The sequence below is a fragment of the Brachyistius frenatus genome, unplaced genomic scaffold (assembly GCF_029030835.1).
Source record: "Brachyistius frenatus isolate BFR_SWC_R1_liver_20210118 unplaced genomic scaffold, ASM2903083v1 Contig_90, whole genome shotgun sequence".
Lineage (NCBI taxonomy): Eukaryota > Metazoa > Chordata > Actinopteri > Embiotocidae > Brachyistius > Brachyistius frenatus.
In genome coordinates, this window is record NW_027210689.1 from 225,631 (window position 1) to 242,473 (window position 16,843).

Consider the following 16,843-nt stretch of genomic DNA (forward strand, 5'->3'; position numbering starts at 1 on the left):
AATAAAAAGTGCATTTGCTTACCGCTGAAACACAGACACAACAAGAGAAGAGGAAATGAGGACTGAGGTTAATTTTCCTGAGAAACTTTTGCATTCAACTCACATGCGCTGTCATTGATGCCTGTGAGTCAGGATGCTGAGATGATGGAAAGAGATAATAGGAAAATGTAAGATTTATAGTGCTCTCCAAGTCAAAACAACAGATGCTTACTTTGAATGACTGAAAGAGGAACCTACATTTTTAACAGTACGAGCAGTGTAAATTTAACAACCACCAGTCAAACTTCATTTTGTCAATTCCACAGCCCTAATTCGGAATATGTTTAACACACATTTGCAGTAGTATCTTAACAGTTGGTATGTAATCAGAAATATTACCTGGTGGTGTATTAAAAGACGGAACAATCACATTTAAACCACACGTACTCTTTAAAAAGGACCTTACCAGGGTTTTACAGTTTAACCCATGTAACACAAAAGATGTATGATTTATGTCACTGTAAAACACTTTCCAAGGTCAACAAAACTGTTCCATTGAAAATATCTTCTATCACTCTTTTTACAGACCTTTCGCCAAGCCATATCCTGCCCCATTAGTTACTGTTGCTATGCCTTTAAATGTGCCCTTGACAGTGTGATGGCGACAGATTTATCACTCAAAATTCATAGTTGCAATAGGAAGTTGATTTCAGACAAGTAAAAACAAGACGAGGTCTAAACCTAGTACCAAGCCGAGCTGTGAATGAAATTCCAGAGAGCTTTTAATTTAAAACAAATACAGGAAGTTGTGGCATTCGTCCAGCCAATCGTGTCTGTCTGTCTTTCTCTGTCTATCAGTCAGATGCCTCACAGTCATTATAAATCTTTGTCTCCAGTTACCTTTTCATTGTTTCAAAATGACTCATTTTGAAATGAGAACCCTGTAAAAGGGTCAAATAAACTTGATGACTACACCATGCAGTGACACCATTTTAGTCATTTTTCCTCTTTACACTGCAGCAGTGGATTTGACATGAAGCAATCAAGATGTGCTTAAAGTGCAGACTTGCACATTTAACTCAAGGGATTTACCAAAAATATTGTATTTACAGTTTAGGAATTGCAGACATTTCTCAAACAGTTCCTCCATTTTCACAGGCTCAGAAGTAACTGGACATACTAACATGACAATAAATAGTTAGGTCTAATCAGGCCTTTCTGTTTTTGAGTATTACCAGTGGTTTGCTTCTTGACTTAAACTCTGTATTTACATTATTGAAGCTGTCTCTTGGTTGACAAAGACACACCTACCTCCTCTAGAGTGAGCTTGACTTGACAATTATGTCAACAGGGTTTTTTTTCAGCAAGGAAAGAATTCTGCAATAATTCTCTCATTAGTATTTTATGTTCTTTCAGGTCTTTTGGTGTTGCAAAGTTACATTTTTTTTTCTTTTTCAGCCTAATAATGGCCTCCATCACTTGCACTGATGCCTCTTTGGACCGCATATTGAGAGCAACAAAATGCAAACCAAATGCAAATTCTCAAAATCTCATGGAGTCATCTCCAGATCTTTAACTTGTTCATTTATCATGAAATAACAAAGTAACAGGCACACCTGGTCAATATCAACCAATTGTCCAATTATTTTTGAGCCTGTGAAAATAGAGGGAAGATATAAAAATGTCTATTAAAAGTTAATGTAATACATAATATTCTTTGAATTAAAGCTGAAACTCTACACTGCCCAAAAAGAAAGAAAGCAACATTTGCTCCCTAAAAAATCAGCACCACCAGTTTATGATCCGCACAGAAGACATGGAAATAAAGAAAGTTGTTTTCATACTGCAGTGCAGAGCTAGTTTGTTCTCTTATATTAATTATGATACGATTAGACTTCAGTTTCTTCAAGCCTAACTGCCTAATGTTAGCTACTTAGCTTATAGATTCAGACAGGCAAGACAGAGGTTAGATTTATGTTTATTTAAAAAAATATGTTTTGCTTCTAACCTTACAAGCAAAAAGGTTTATAAATTAAGAACTCACCAGTGTGTTTGCGGACCATGACACCATCTCTGGAATGTGAACGTTTCCAGATCAAATAAAAAGCAGGACCGAGCTTCCAAATTGAGCCTAAACTCTGATACAGTAACATCCAAGACTGGATCCCACATAATAGGGAAATATTATACAGTCTTTACACTGCTAATGAATGAGAACATTTATTTAACTGACAATAATAATATTGTGTGAAAAGTGATGCCTTGAGAGCAATGATTATTACAGCAGTAAGCTTTTGTATATTTGGTTTTGGAGCTGAATGAACAATTGCTCAGAGATTCCTTAGGTTTAGCAAATGGTAAAAAAATTCATTTTGTTCTTTTCTTCACTGCACCAAATACAGTATGTTCAAAACCCATGGTCGACCTCTCTTCTGAAACAGCTTGTGTCCTGCACAGCTGTTCGACTGACCCACTCCCACCTTCATCCACAGCCTGTATGAACACAGGGGATGTTCACGTCATCCTGGACACGACAGGCAACACGGCAAAGGAAAGTCTTTCTCTTCGCCTGAAGTCTTCCTTTGGTTTCTGAGGGCCAAACTGTTCTGGCTTTGCTCCGATTCGCAGTGTTAGTGTTAACCGAGTACACCTCAGGTTGCCTGCTTGTCTGGGTGGCTCTTTAGCTTGTGGAATTTGACACTGTCCAGCTTCTCGAACCTCTTGTCGCAGAACTCACAGGTGAAGTTGTAGTGGGCCTCTGAAGTGTGTTTCTTCATGTGCCAGTTCAGTGATGCCCGCTGGCGACACTGGTAGCCACAGATTTCACATCTGACAGACGTTGGTGAGAAAATGGAAGAAACAGGAAGGAAAAGAGGAGCGATGATCATGAATGTAGATACTGTGGGCCAATAAATCCAGCTCCTACTAAAGCATCAAAGATTTCAACTTCAATAAGGCACTCAGCTTTAATGTGTGTAAGATCTGTTTAGCATATGTAACTCACTGGAGCGGTGTTTCTCCTGTGTGGGTCCGCCTGTGAACTTCCAGGTGATTCTTGCGTTTAAATGACTTTCCACACGTCTCACAGATGAAATCTCTGACTCCTGTAGAAACACTCACATTTACATGTAAAGGTCTCTGAACAGGGCTGGATGACATTCAAAAATGTTCCATACTGGTACCGATACCTTGAGTTTCATACTGGTTCCTGAATGATACTTTTTTTGATGGCAGTTTTGTAAAAATCCATTTTAACAAAAATAAAATGACATTACACAGTCTGGAACAAATCATCAGTTTAGAGAGCGACAGTGTAACTCAGGTTACAATTTACAGATGTCCCCTAAATGCCTCTGATACAGACTATTAGTTCATACCACAATTTACTGATGTACCATGAATGGCTCAGATGGTTTCTATGGGTAGATGCTAGGTAGCCCACTGTGCACAGAAAAGCCTCCAGTTACTGCAGCTTATGCAACTCAAGACATTTATACGGCCAGAAATTTGTTTAAAAAGATTGAAAAAAAAAAGCTTAATTTATCAAAGTTAAAAACCAGTGATTTGATCAACGTGGGCAGGCCACCCAAGTAGAGCTGTGAAGCCTTTGTACGGGTAACGCTGTAGCTCACTGATTCTGATGAGACTTTCTCCTGCGTAAATGTAGTAAAATGTATGCGATGTAAAATGAAAACTTGGAGTGGTGATGTAGCCTGGGTATCCAAATCTAATACTGAATTACAAGGCAATTTTAAGACCAGATAGCATCGAAGCAGGAGGCACCATAAAAGTAAGTTCAGTATGCAGCCCATACCAATGAAAACATGCTGACATGACATGCTTGTCTTTGTGAGCCCACCTGAATGGATGATCATGTGCCGATGCAGATGGTTTGACAGGTAGAATTTTTTCCCGCAGCCAGGATGTGGACAAACCTTGGTCCTTCCTTTCCTGTGAACTAGGTTCACATGATTCTGAACAGAACAAACAGATAGTTATTTTCCTCTGCAGGGAAACAGAAGCTGCAATAATAAGTATGAATGACCATTTTAGTTTACCTGAAAGCTGCTAATTGCTACATAAACTTGACTGCAGCCCTCGTACGGACAGTGGAACATCTTGAGCATCCCGTCAGCCTCAATGACGGGGCCTCGCCTGCTTCTCTTTGACCTGACACTGCAAAAAACAGACACTGTGGATTTCATTCACAATAACAAGAAGAGAGAGCTGGAATACAATCTCTTACAATTGGTGGGGATTTGCAGTAGAATTCCCCATGTAGAGTATGTGGGCCACAAACCTGCTCAGACTCCTCTGCAGCTCTCTGTCGCTACTCATCTCCAAAGTTGGCTGCAGCAGCTGTTTGTCACTCAAACCTGCAGACGAAAAGTGCCAAACATGATTATGAAATGATTCACGGAGGCAAAACTTTCAAATTCCTGAGTTGAGGGCTGGGTACGCAAGGACTTCTATCATATTAGTCTGCAGGAGCGCTCGGCCGAAGGGGGAACAGAATTCAATTATTTAAGTTTCCATCCAAAGTTCAAATCTTTGTAAACAGAAATACAAAAGAAAGGAGAAATGGCAGAAAAAAAGGGTGCAACACAGTGATGTCATTACAAGAGTGCAAGTCAAACTAAGCTATGAAGTGTCATTTTAAATAGATTTTTTTTCACTACGTTTAGAAACTATAACAGGAACTATGCTTTTTTTTTTTTTCTTTGAAGGCTTTCTCTAAGTTTTAGTTGTATAGTATTTGTATAAAAGCCAACTTGAGGATGTCACCATGTTACATTTTTGCAGTTTTCAACCAAAAGCAGCAGCAGCTACGATTCCAGGGCCAAACATCTGGATTAATGGCAAATGCCTTAACTGTGTTAAGTCTGTGGATCCCTACTTTCATTGCGATGTCAGGATGTAAAACATCAGATCTAATGAAAGGATATTTGGATGAAACATACATTTCCATGAAGTCCATGTGTACTCCAGTGTTCTGCAGTGTTATGCCTACATGAGCCCTCTGGGATCACAACAAGAGTGGCAGCCAGTAGTTATTATTAATGATATGACTTCTGGAGTCAGCCTGCAGACTCTTTTCAGTATCAGGAGTTGAGTACAGAGCGGACAACAACAACGTGAATCAGTGCCAAGAGTGTGAAGAAGTTTTTAATGTAGATTTGTGGCCTGAAAATAATCACAGAACATTTCAGAAGTTCATTAAGTTCCAGTTCCAAATGCAGCGCACCTGTCATGGAGTCCTCATCCTCTGCTGTTCGGATCTTTGAGTCAGAAGCGCACACCTGGTTGTAGGTGACACCCCCGATGACAGTGCAGGTGACTTCCTCCACGTTTCCGCTGCCCATGTTGAGCTGGATTCCCTCCGATGCCAGGGCCTCGTAACTGGGGCCAGTGATGATAATTAACTGGGGACGATGGGAAGAAAGATGAAAAAAAACAATTGTAACAATAATACACTTCTGGATGTCTGCCGTTTCATCTCTGGGAGATCCTCATTCACCTACCTGTGAGCCCTCCAAAGCCGTCCTCTGGTCAGGAATCTCACAGCCGCTCACCACCGTCTGAAGAGTCTGAGGGTCAAACAGTTCGCTCTGCTCTTGTACCTGCATGGGCGGCGGGACGGACAGCTCCGGCTGAGCGCTCAGAGAGGCTGAGCTACTCGAGCTCTGTGACAGCACAGAGTCCTCACCCACCTTCTCCAGTTCATCGGCTAAGGATGCCGTCACGGTAACACACTCGTAATCATGCCGAACAGTTCGGATTTCATCGTCTTTCAGGCCCTCTCCTTCTCCTGCATCTTTGTCTCGCCTCACATCCTCAGCCTGCTGCTCTTCTTCTGCGGTGATGGAATGAAATGCTGCTGTCAGGGAGCCTTGCTGTCGCACCATCTCCATCTCCCAGTCAGGCTGTCCTGTCAGCGCAGCCTCCTTGGAAGAGGCCTCTACACTGGACTGGTGGTTCAGAGCTGCTGCTTCTTCTGGTGGACACTCAGTCACTTCTTGTATCTCAGAAACATCCTCATTTTCTCCCACATCTACAAATGGAGTAGAAATAAAAAACAAAAACAAGATGATGATTAAGGAATTTAGGATTTGCCAGTTATTGATTAAAACTGAACTACTAATGATAACACCAACACAACTAAAAACCCCAAATTCATTCAAGGATAAAGCTCCAAAGATATGATTCTGCACCTTTGAACTGTTTGTGAGCCTCCTTTCTCCTCCTCCTGCTAACGATGCCTTTAGCCACTGGCATGTCTGTTTTTGCTGCAGCCTCTCCATCGGCCTCGTTGTTCACTGCCTCCTCATGCTCAGAGTCACTTGCCTCCCTCAGTGGTGAGCAAAGGTATTGTACAAACGAGTGGTTAGAGTCACATTGCCAGATGGCAGCGGTGGAGCAGTTGGGCTGGGGCTCCAGAGCTCTGAGCTGGGGCTCGTGGGGGCAGGAGCGCGAGTGCTCCTGGTACCAACACACCACACTCTGGAGGCTGGACACGCGCTGCTTCCTGCCTGGAGGACGACAAAATTTCGACTGGTGAAAGAAGAAGTGGGTTTTAGAAGGATGTGTTTTGAATCTACAAGCAAATTGAATCATTATTTCGAAAGCGTTTTCCAACACCATCAAGTTTGAGTCACTTGTCAGTTTTGTTCGCAGATAAACATTCAAGAGGCGAGAACTACAACTTTTAATGCAAGTAACACTCAATGTATGCAATACGGGTTTTTATGGAAGCCCATTTCTGCCAAGAAAAGTAACATAATTGATAAGAATTTTAGGACTAAAAATTCAGTTGTACGTTTTATTACATAACATGATGTAAATAACGTAAAGTCAACATTATGAGATACTATGAGATGACAAGTCAACATCAGAAGATACTGAGCTACAGCTATTAGTTACGCAATTACCTGTTACTTTTATTATTAAATAATTGAAATAAAATTGGGTCAAATAATTATTTGGTCTATTGAATATCAAAAAGTGTTGGAAATTTTCCATCACAATTCCCTGAAGTCCAAAGTGATGTTGTCAAAAACCTTTTGTTTTACCTTTGTACAAATTAAGGCAGCAAAACTTTTTCTGTTGGATCTTGATCATCTTTGTCATTTGCACTTAAAAAAAAGAAAGAAGTAAAGAACTGAAAATCCATCATGAAGATGGTTGCTGATTCATATTCAGTTAATCAGCTAATCAATCAATTGGCTGTCATTGTAGCTCTAATGAGACGACCATTCAACATTTTGACTACTATCTCACAATACTGATTTGCAAAAATTCACATTTTAGTTCAGTATCTTAGTTTGGATTTACTTTAAGTTAAGTTCAGTTTCTTGTTCCTGTAGATGTTTTTTTTCCTTCCTGTTTGTCTGCTCTTTCTGTGTCTTTGAGAGCTGTACACACACTTTGGATTTTAATTGTCAATCAAATCTGACATTTTGGTGTGAAATGAGCTGGCTTCTTGTATCCATCTTTTTATTTTTTTTAAATATTTTTTAATCTTGTAAGCAAATAGCAGCTCTCCTAAACTGAATAAGTGGACTACTTAAAATTGATCTTAATAAAACCAGCAGTCTTACGTGACTGACTTGGGAAATATTTCTATCTACTAACGGCACCACACACCTCTTTTCTGTTTTACTGAGACTTCTGGTGCAGTCTTCTCCCTGTAATACAGAAACACACCGTTTTGACAGGTCTGGTTAACGACAATAAACACCTACTGCTTAAAGAATAAAACTGTCTAACATGCAAACAGTAGTGTAATATTACACCAGCTTTGTTTGAGCAGTCCTCTCTACGTTTCGCCTTAAACAGTGTTATCGTAAAGAAGTAAAGTGTCCTTCTTACCCGCAGTATTTCTGCTGGTATTTCTCTCCATAGGTGGAGTTGAGCAGGATCAGGTACTCCGCCAGACCCGCATCACTCAGACTGGTCCGCCGGCGGAGCTCACTCCACAGCTTGTGCGACTCTCCAAGGTATACCCTCCTAACGTCGTACTTCTTTCGGGATTCAAGACGCCTCTGTGCTCGGTCGGAGTCTGTGAGCCGGGGTCGTCCTCTGCAGCGTCTCAAAGCACCCTTTCCTTGGTCCCCGGCTTGGTTATCGTCCAAGGAATCCTCCAACTCAGCCAGGCGATGCGCCATCTTGGCCATAACAGCTGATGCAGATTAGCCGACATTCCGGAAGTTGTCCCGGGCTTCACAGGAAGCACTGATAGAGACGCATGTTTTGCTCGTCCTTACCACACCACAGGTTTGTAAAGGTCGTGGAAGGAGCATATAACTTTGCCGTGCATTGCATGCAAACAGGTCAAAATAGCGACAGAAAGTCCCAGTGTGTAGGCCGAGACTCGATGCGGAACGGTACATCAAGTAAAATGTTTTTCCCCCGGACTGCAGCGGGACGAGCACCAGCGTGCAACATGTAAACAGACGCGGCAAACTTGAGAACATAATTTCCAACCGCCGCAGTTAATGAAAAGTGCGTGACATGGCAGACATTTTATCCCTTGTATTTCGGACTTTTATGTCACACAAGGGCGTAAAGAAGGACGTCGCCGTAGCTCGTCCATCACCCGCGTGCAGCACACTGGTGGTCGGAGACCGAAGCGTCAGCCGCTCCGTGCTGCTGTTGGCGGCCGTCACAGCCGCCTCAGAGAGGGGCATGAAGGTGATGTTCTTCACCCAAACACCAATTCAGAGCCTTCCAGTGTCTCTCCAGCGATGCGTCCCCAGCCTGAGTCCAGAAAGTCTAAAGGTAAAGCTCACTTTACGCTGAAAACGGCCTTGATAGATATTTGTTTCGAATAAGTAACCCATTAAAGTTGTGACAAATGTAAATTATTATTCCCAATCAATAATCTACTGATCCGTTATACATTGAATAATTTCTAGGGTGAAAGATATTTCCTTCCAGTAGTTGCTTTTGCTGCAGGTTATCTGGTCTACCATTAGTGTGGTTTATTAACTATTCATGCACATTTACTGACAGGATGGATTATGGTCAAAAGCCCTTATCAACGACTTAATAAATGAATATATATTTATGTAAAGTCTGATGGCATATTTGAATGTGAGAAACAAATGCTTGTTATGTATTACTTTATTCAAATATGACTGCAGAATTAATGGTTTATTCCCATGTCTTAATGACAATTCACATTTAAACTGCCATTTTAATGCATATTAAATTATAAATATAAAACAGAAAAGCAGAAAGTCCTCACAATTTAAGAACACATTTTTTTGAAGTTTTGCATGATAATAATTTATTTTGTCGATTAATTACTTGGATCATTTGTCTGGCAACTGACGAATCAAATAATGAACTAATCAGGAAACAGTGAATCAGAGCTTTTATCGTCAGATTGAACAGAAAACAGTTCAATAGCAGCTATTTTCAAGTAGTTTGAAAAGCCTTTCTGAGTGTTGTGTATCGGGTCTAAATTGTGATACAATCAAATAACAATCAAACATTTGTCCGATAAATCAATTAGAAAATTGACCGAACATCGACTGTAATGATCAATTACAGCTGGTTCCAGCTTCTGCTTTCCTTTGTCTTTGTCTCAGCTTGTGCCCCCCCAAAATTGATCATTTCACTGCTTTATGACATTTCATCCTGAACAATTACTTAGTAATGAAAAATAAAATAGAGTTGCAGCCCTTGTAGACAACAAAGGTTCCTTCACTGTGTTCCAATACAGTGACGAACAGCTAATTTGGTTGTTGTCCCGAAATTCTGCTTGGTTTTTACTTTGTATTTTTTAGAAGATCAAGTTTTGCTACCCCAGGACAGCGGCGGAGCTGCTCCAGCAGGTGGCCAGCCTTCATGAGTCCTCCAACACATCCCCCACACCTCCCTCACTCATCATAGTTGACCGACTGGAGGGCTTCCTGCTTGGTCGTGGAGGCGGCAGCCACAGTGGATCTCACCAAAGTGAGCAGTCTTGTGCTGCACAGCTGTCTGCACTGCTGTGTGATACTGCTGCCTTTCTCACACAAGTCTTGGAGCAGCGGGCGTCAGGCTCGGCCCCCTGCCGCATCGTTGCCTCTTTCTTGTCAGAAGTTGACACGAGACAAGCCGCCGGGGATCCCTCTGCCACGGATCGCATCCTTGATGTCCTCGATCGCTACTTCCAGGTACGCTGTACTCTGGATGAAGACAGAGGCTATGAAGCTGTGGCAGCGGCAGCACAGGAGGTGTGGCACATTTATCTTTCTGGAAGAGGAATCACAGAGGCTTTTACCAAAGACTGTGAGGACAGGCCAGGCGTAGCCCAAGAGTGGCAGCTCTTCATTTTCCCTGATGGTTTAATGGAGTTTAAGATGGTTTGAAAAGACTCTAGCAGTGGTGGATTAATAGAAACAGACATGAATCTCCTCTGCTACAATGTCATGTGATAAAAACAACCTATCACCAATCCTTGTTGCCTTATTGATAATGTAGAAGACTTTAATCTGCTGTTCACCTTTATAGATATCAGTTAACAGGACTAAAACAGTTCATAAAGAACAAGATTTAATGAGTGAATTATTTATGACATAAAGGTTTGTCAAACATATGAATATAATTTTACACTGTAAAAATGTACTGTTGTCTGTCAAATAGACTTAAAATTAAAATTGTATAATATTTATGTTTTTCTTCCTTTAATCATCATGAAACATTGGACTTAGGTGGCTGATATCACAGTTAAAGTATTTCAAATACAAATCAAGAAAAGACATAGAAAATAATTATTTTGAAAACAAAGTCATTATTGAGAAATATTTGTTGGAATATTTCTGTAAATGAAATGCATGAAAAAAAATGATAATAAATTCTGTTTGTGGAAGTATGTGGAAGAACACTTTAGAATGTTCATCCTAGCATGGAGATAACACTTTATTGTAAAATATATTTTTCATAACAGGATCAAATGTATAGTTTTGTAAGACAGCCAGTAGCTTTAAAACTTTGTTTCTATGTTGTCACACTGTACTATAAAAAAAATGTTCAACAATGTTTAGAAAGGCACTTATATACTTTTAGTGTACCTACATTTTCAATTACAAGATATTTTTCCTAAACCACAAAAACAATCAAGCATAAAAACGAGTATGGTAATTACTCAGGTTGATTTCAAAACGGTAATGAGTTTCAATGTTTTGAATGGAAATGAAATGCATGCTGTGCTCTTAAAATGGCAGTAGTGACAAAAAAAAAAAAAAACCCTCTTAAACATAACAAGAGAGAAACTTACCAATAACTACAGTTACCTGACAACGAATATAGCCTTAAAACATTCCTGCACAGCCTACAGTAGGAATTTGATTTCATTATTTCAAGATCCTGTGTTTGGGAATCGGCAACAAGTTACTGTTTTGATTGTTCTCTGAAACGATTGTGATAAAACATTAAAAAAAAAAACAAATTAAAAAAAAAGATTATATACAAATTATATACAAATACAGTGCATTTCAGATCTCGAAATGACTGACATAATAACTGCAGGGGTCAAGAAACATTTGAGGTTAATTTAAATGACAAGGCTGGCGATATTTGATATTTATTGTTACCATCAACAAATCTCATGAGAAGAATGAAAACCAACAATTTGTGAGCCCACCTATAAATAGTTTCCTATTTGTGGCATCCAACCCTGAGCCCATTGGTTTCCACTGAAGAAAGGAAAGACCCTGGACCCTGTAGTAATTCTACATTATAAAAACAGGATTTAATTGTGGATTAATACACATTTGGTGCACTTGGTGTGTGTGTTTGACTCAAAATGTGTCCATCACTGGTCTAGACTAAAAAATCTCAACAACAACTGGATGGATTGACATACAGACATCCATGACCCCTCAGAATGAATATAAACTTGTTATCTGCTGCCATCATGAGGTCAAGATTTTAATTTGTTCAGTACTTTGGCTGTATGACTGAATACCTTTAATACTAATGCATTCCCATTAGACTCAGCAGTAGTTTTATTGGTAATAGCCATATGTTTGCATGCTCACATGCTAAACTTAGTAAACAGAGTAAATATAACCTGAAAAACACAAGCTTGTCAGTGTGAGCATGTAAGCATGCAAAAGTATTGCAAAAAGCTGTGCTTCTAGCTCAGTTTTATTGGACAAAAATAGAGGTGTACGGCAGAAACAAGGTTCCCGGGTTTGGGTACACGCATGGTACTTGTAAAAAGACAAAATCTTGTTGGTTTCAGGCTTTTCTTGGAATTTGTTGACAAGAAAAATGGAAAGAGCATTTGTCTATTTTTTATAACAGTGATTCATTTTGGGATGTCTACTGTATATTTCAACCTCATAGCCATTCTGTCATTTAAGTTTAAAATCAGACGATACTTAGCTCAAATATGAAGACATCAATGTTGAGACACTGTTCACTCCCTCAACAGACCTTTGCTTTGAACATCAGTATTCGGTGTAAATCTCAGCTGCCGTTTCTGTGTAATGGTAGTGTTCTGTACAGACCAGGAGCATCCGGTGGACTTTTTCTCCTTTAGCTTACGCTTTGGTATTAGTCCTTGGTTCCTTTCTTAACAGTGGATGAGGGGCTGGAGTCTTGGGTGAACATCCAATAACCAAGCCTGCTTTATGCTTTAAGTCTGTGTGCAGCCTGTCCAGTTTAGCTCCCTGTCAGCCGTCACCGTGGACAGGGTACTGCCTCGGCAGGAAAGGTCTTCTTTGAGCAGGGATGTCATTCTTGTACTCGTTGGTGTAGATAACAGCTTTCCTGATGTCATTGATTCTGCTCATGGGGCTGTAATCCATAGAGACTCCTGAGTCTGCCACCGCCATGTAGGTGTACCCAGGGCCTTTGGGCATCCAGGCATGGTTTGGGTACTCAAAGCTGGACTGGGACGAAAGGCGACCTGACCCAGAGCTTTGCTGAATGGATCCCAGGTCAGAGTGAGACTCACATGACACCATCTTTCTGGAGGCAAAAAGCACCTCGCGGGGTAACGCCTCCTCGAGGTTGTCATCCAGGTGCTCATCTTCGCTGTGGTTGATGGTGCCGAGGGTGACGTAGGCGTCTTGAGACTCCAGCAGAGAAGACTGGGAGCAGGGGATGGGGTGCCTGTGGAGTTCCCGTAAGCGGTCGATCAGCCAGTGGTCATGCGGTGTGGCTCTCCACCCATCTGTCATTGCTGAATCGCCCCTCTCCAATGGCTCTCGCTCATCTTGATTGTTCTTCACATCCTTGTCCTCCTTTCTGACAGAGGTCGAAGCTCTCAGGGCATTTGGTGGTAGAGGCGGAGAGAGTTGTGTGGGGCAAAGGCTGAGTTCAGAGAGTACCTCCAGAGGAGAGGGGCATTCTTCGGAGTAGATGAAAGCTGGAGTCAACCACAAGCCTCCATTGATCTGGCCCAACCACTCCTGTATAAAAAAAAACAAGAAAAGATCATTGAAGCATATTAGTGTGGCTACTTTAGCATTTAGCTCAAAGCAGCCTCGTTTCTGAGTAAGGCCGCACAAAATCTTAGTCTTGGTCTTACCTTAAAGTCTCCACCATAAACGGTAAAAAGGCCTTGGAATTTGCCATCAGGAGTTGGAATAGTTGGCCAAATCTTCTTTATAAGAAACCTGAAAAGGAAACAGATGCTGAACAATTAATTCCCAATTTGTCTTTTTCATCTATTAGTGCTTAAGATTCTTACAGGGGCAACCAACAAACACATCTTTTTTTATGTGTTCCTAGTTGACTCACCTGTTGTGGGTCAGGAGCATTGTAAGACACAGCAGAATGACGACGAAAGAAATGATGAGAGTCAGGGACACAATGAGTGGGTCAAGTTCTAGAGGAGGCAGAGAACAATCAATGTGTATTAAATCTTTGAGTGTACAGTAAAATAGATTCCTGTACAGCAGGGGATATGTGACAGACTTTTGAACTTCATATGTGTATGAATACGCACCTGCAGGCAGAGTTTCCATGAACACCGGGTCACTCCAGGTGCTCCAGTAGCCATTGTAGCTGATTCCGTCCAGCTTCACACGGACTCGCACCATGTACTTTGTACCAGACTGGAGGCCACTCAGGATCAACTCTGAGCAGGCTCGTACCACCTCGACCTGTAAAATTGGCCTTAACTCATCAACCATCCATGTGTCACCCTACCAACTGACTCAAGAGACAAACCTGCTGCTCACAGTTGTACTCAACCTTTAACATTGTAGGTGAGGTCACTAAAAATAACCGCCATACCTGCCCCATGTGGCTGTTCACTGGAGCGTAGGCGACCTCATACATCATGCTGTCATCCATGTACTTCAGAGAAGGTGGCACCCAGCTGACATTCAGCAGGCCTTGCTGACTCATTTGGCTCACCGTCACATTAGCAGGAGGCTCCAGAAGAACTGCAGTTCAAACAGACATGAGAGTGCTTGTTAGGGAGGATTTAGGAAGGACGTCAAGGGAAGAGTGCTCATTACAATAAGTCTTTCACACCTTGAAACACTGCTCCAAACTCTCTTGCAACTTGTTTCATATGTAGCAAACACAGCACCTGTGCGTTCATTTGGAGTGGTGTTCATGATCACTTGAAAAATTGTCTATTCCAGTTCCCTTTATCTCAATTACACTTTTCACAGACTCCTGAGAGCTGCCTTCCTGCTGCTTGTTGTGCATGTTAAATGAAGTCAGTTTTGAGGATTTCATTGAAAACAGCAGGCAACTCTGACCGAAAACAACCGAGCTGTGAAACTTAACCGGAACAATAAATGTGGCATAAAACCAAAACAATGAGCTGAAAGATGCTGTAACGCTTCTTTGGAGAACTTTAGATGTGGGTTATACAAGCAAAGTTTAGTGACTTACAGACGAATTCGATGAAAAGGCTGCGGTTGTGGATCAGTGTCTTCTCTCGATGAACTTGGATGTCCATTTGGACAAACATCTGAATTCGGTTGAGATGACAGACGAACAGCCTTTTCCCGCCTGCTGCAGGGACCACTGAAAGTGGGCACCTGCTGCTGTTTTCATTTCTACTCAGAACAGAGAAAGACAGAAACACTGTGTTCGACAAGTTGTTGTTGATGTTCTGGATGGTACTATTTTTTTTAAATTATATTTACATTGATATGTATTTTGTTCTTTAAATGTTAAGCTCCTGTAAAACATGTTTTGAATCCCTAAAGCAAATAAATGACCCTGCTACAATAAACTTTATAGCCTGGTTATAAGATGGAAAAGGAACAACAATTGCTGTATTTAACCTCAAATACTTTGTCTGATAATGAATTTGACTCACTGGTAGGTGTACGTGAAGGAGTACTGATCCACAGAGCCAGCCCGCTCCTCATCTTCCTCCCAGAAGCATGTGAAGTCCTTCCTGCCTTCAGCAAAGCACTTGGGGTTTTCTGGCTCCTCTTTCAGCAGCATGGATGCTGAAGAGGTCAAATTAGGACAGCAACAGGAACATGAGAGAGCACCATGTGGACTACCATATCATAATTTCTGAGATATAAGATTTTGTCAATTATTGCAACACCAAAAATAGGAATAAATATATTTTTAAAGTGTTTGCCTCTTATTTAAATGTTTTTGAACAATTACCCCAGATTTACCTAGTGTTTCCACTGATTTGAATAGAATACCACAAATAGCAATAGGCAGGAAAATTCTCACCCTACCTTTCTTTTCGAAATATCGTGCGCCTTGGGCGATGGAAGCTGTTAGCGCGGCGCAGGATATCACGTAAAGTGCCAACAGTCGGCTCAGATGATCACATGTCATCCTTTTGTCTTCTCTGTGAACAGAAAGACGTCGGTCTTCTGTTGTCCACCTGCATAACTAGAGAATAACCAGCTACAAACACGTCTGCCACTGCGCTCGCTGAGGGGGAAGCTTGTTTTTTGTTTTGATACCAAGGATAGCGCAACGGGGTTAAGCGCCTGCTTTTCAGCGATAAGGTGTACAGTAGAGCTGTTTACTTTCAGTGAAGAAGAGGTGGGGCAAAAACTTACTCAAAACTCTGTTGTGACGGGCGGGAATCACGTGCTTGATGTTTACGACGACAGTAGGCCAAAATGGACTTGCGTCAAAACGCATGGATCGATGGATGGATGGATGGATGGATAGACAGACAGACAGACAGACAGACAGACAGACAGACAGATAGACAGATAGATAGATAGATAGATAGATAGATAGATAGATAGATAGATAGATAGATAGATAGATAGATAGATAGATAGATAGATAGATAGATAGATAGATAGATAGATAGATAGATAGATTTTAGTAGGTGGAGCTCAGCCCCTGACTTATTCTGGACAATTTCATCCCTGCATGTGCCCTACAACAAATGCTCACTCACTCTGCATTGTGCAAGAAGCAAACCTAAACGGTTTCTTATCTACTTGCTGCACCTTCGTTTGACCAGCATCATCAGAGTTGCCGACAACCACTGATAAGTAGCTTTGGGGGGGTGTCAGGCAGCCCATCCCCATCAGTTTCAATGCAATTCAGGTTTTCTTTGCATCACATACAAAGTGAAGAGGACAGTCTGATCCTATTGAAATGGGAACTGATATATATATGTAAAGCTGCATTTCAATCCCATGATGACATTCAGCTGATTAACCCTTTGAATCAGCTTTGTTACATTTTTAGATTTGGTTTGGACCTAGAGGCCCGCACAAGGTAGTTGTGTTTTACTGACTGTGGCGACAGGAAGAATAGAATGAGGAAATCTGTATTGTTGTTGAGGACAATGGTGAAGTGTGGTTTCTCTGGTTGTTCAGATAAAATGTGCAGAAAGCCCTCGCCTGACGTTTGGGGACAGGAAGTAGAATGTGTGGTCATAAATTACACCAGCCACGTGTGCATG

General features: G+C 41.3%; 3 protein-coding genes across 5 annotated transcripts; 1 reads left to right on the forward strand and 2 right to left on the reverse strand.

The window, feature by feature from the left end:
• Positions 1-1,941: 1,941 nt before the first annotated feature.
• On the reverse strand, positions 1,942-8,153 carry znf653 (zinc finger protein 653). Of its 3 annotated transcripts, XM_069710107.1 has the most exons (10): positions 7,849-8,153; positions 7,624-7,664; positions 6,192-6,509; positions 5,502-6,031; positions 5,225-5,402; positions 4,280-4,355; positions 4,038-4,155; positions 3,839-3,953; positions 2,984-3,083; positions 1,942-2,808 (listed from the first exon to the last, which is right to left on the reverse strand). In XM_069710107.1, the coding sequence occupies exons 1-10, from the start codon at positions 8,151-8,153 to the stop codon at positions 2,631-2,633; spliced, it is 1,959 nt and encodes a 652-aa protein (XP_069566208.1). In that variant the 3' UTR covers positions 1,942-2,630. The 3 variants fall into 3 exon arrangements, with proteins under 3 accessions (XP_069566208.1, XP_069566207.1, XP_069566209.1); XM_069710106.1 differs by lacking the exon at positions 1,942-2,808 and having other exon boundaries at positions 2,994-3,953; XM_069710108.1 differs by lacking the exons at positions 1,942-2,808; positions 7,624-7,664 and having other exon boundaries at positions 2,994-3,953; positions 7,849-7,967.
• Positions 8,154-8,214: 61 nt separating this feature from the next.
• swsap1 (SWIM-type zinc finger 7 associated protein 1) lies at positions 8,215-10,434 on the forward strand. Its single transcript, XM_069710110.1, has 2 exons — positions 8,215-8,757; positions 9,771-10,434. The coding sequence occupies exons 1-2, from the start codon at positions 8,491-8,493 to the stop codon at positions 10,335-10,337; spliced, it is 834 nt and encodes a 277-aa protein (XP_069566211.1). The 5' UTR covers positions 8,215-8,490; the 3' UTR covers positions 10,338-10,434.
• Positions 10,435-10,635: 201 nt separating this feature from the next.
• On the reverse strand, positions 10,636-15,856 carry epor (erythropoietin receptor). Its single transcript, XM_069710109.1, has 8 exons — positions 15,645-15,856; positions 15,263-15,398; positions 14,830-14,996; positions 14,218-14,369; positions 13,928-14,084; positions 13,720-13,807; positions 13,508-13,595; positions 10,636-13,388 (listed from the first exon to the last, which is right to left on the reverse strand). The coding sequence occupies exons 1-8, from the start codon at positions 15,745-15,747 to the stop codon at positions 12,648-12,650; spliced, it is 1,632 nt and encodes a 543-aa protein (XP_069566210.1). The 5' UTR covers positions 15,748-15,856; the 3' UTR covers positions 10,636-12,647.
• Positions 15,857-16,843: the final 987 nt, after the last annotated feature.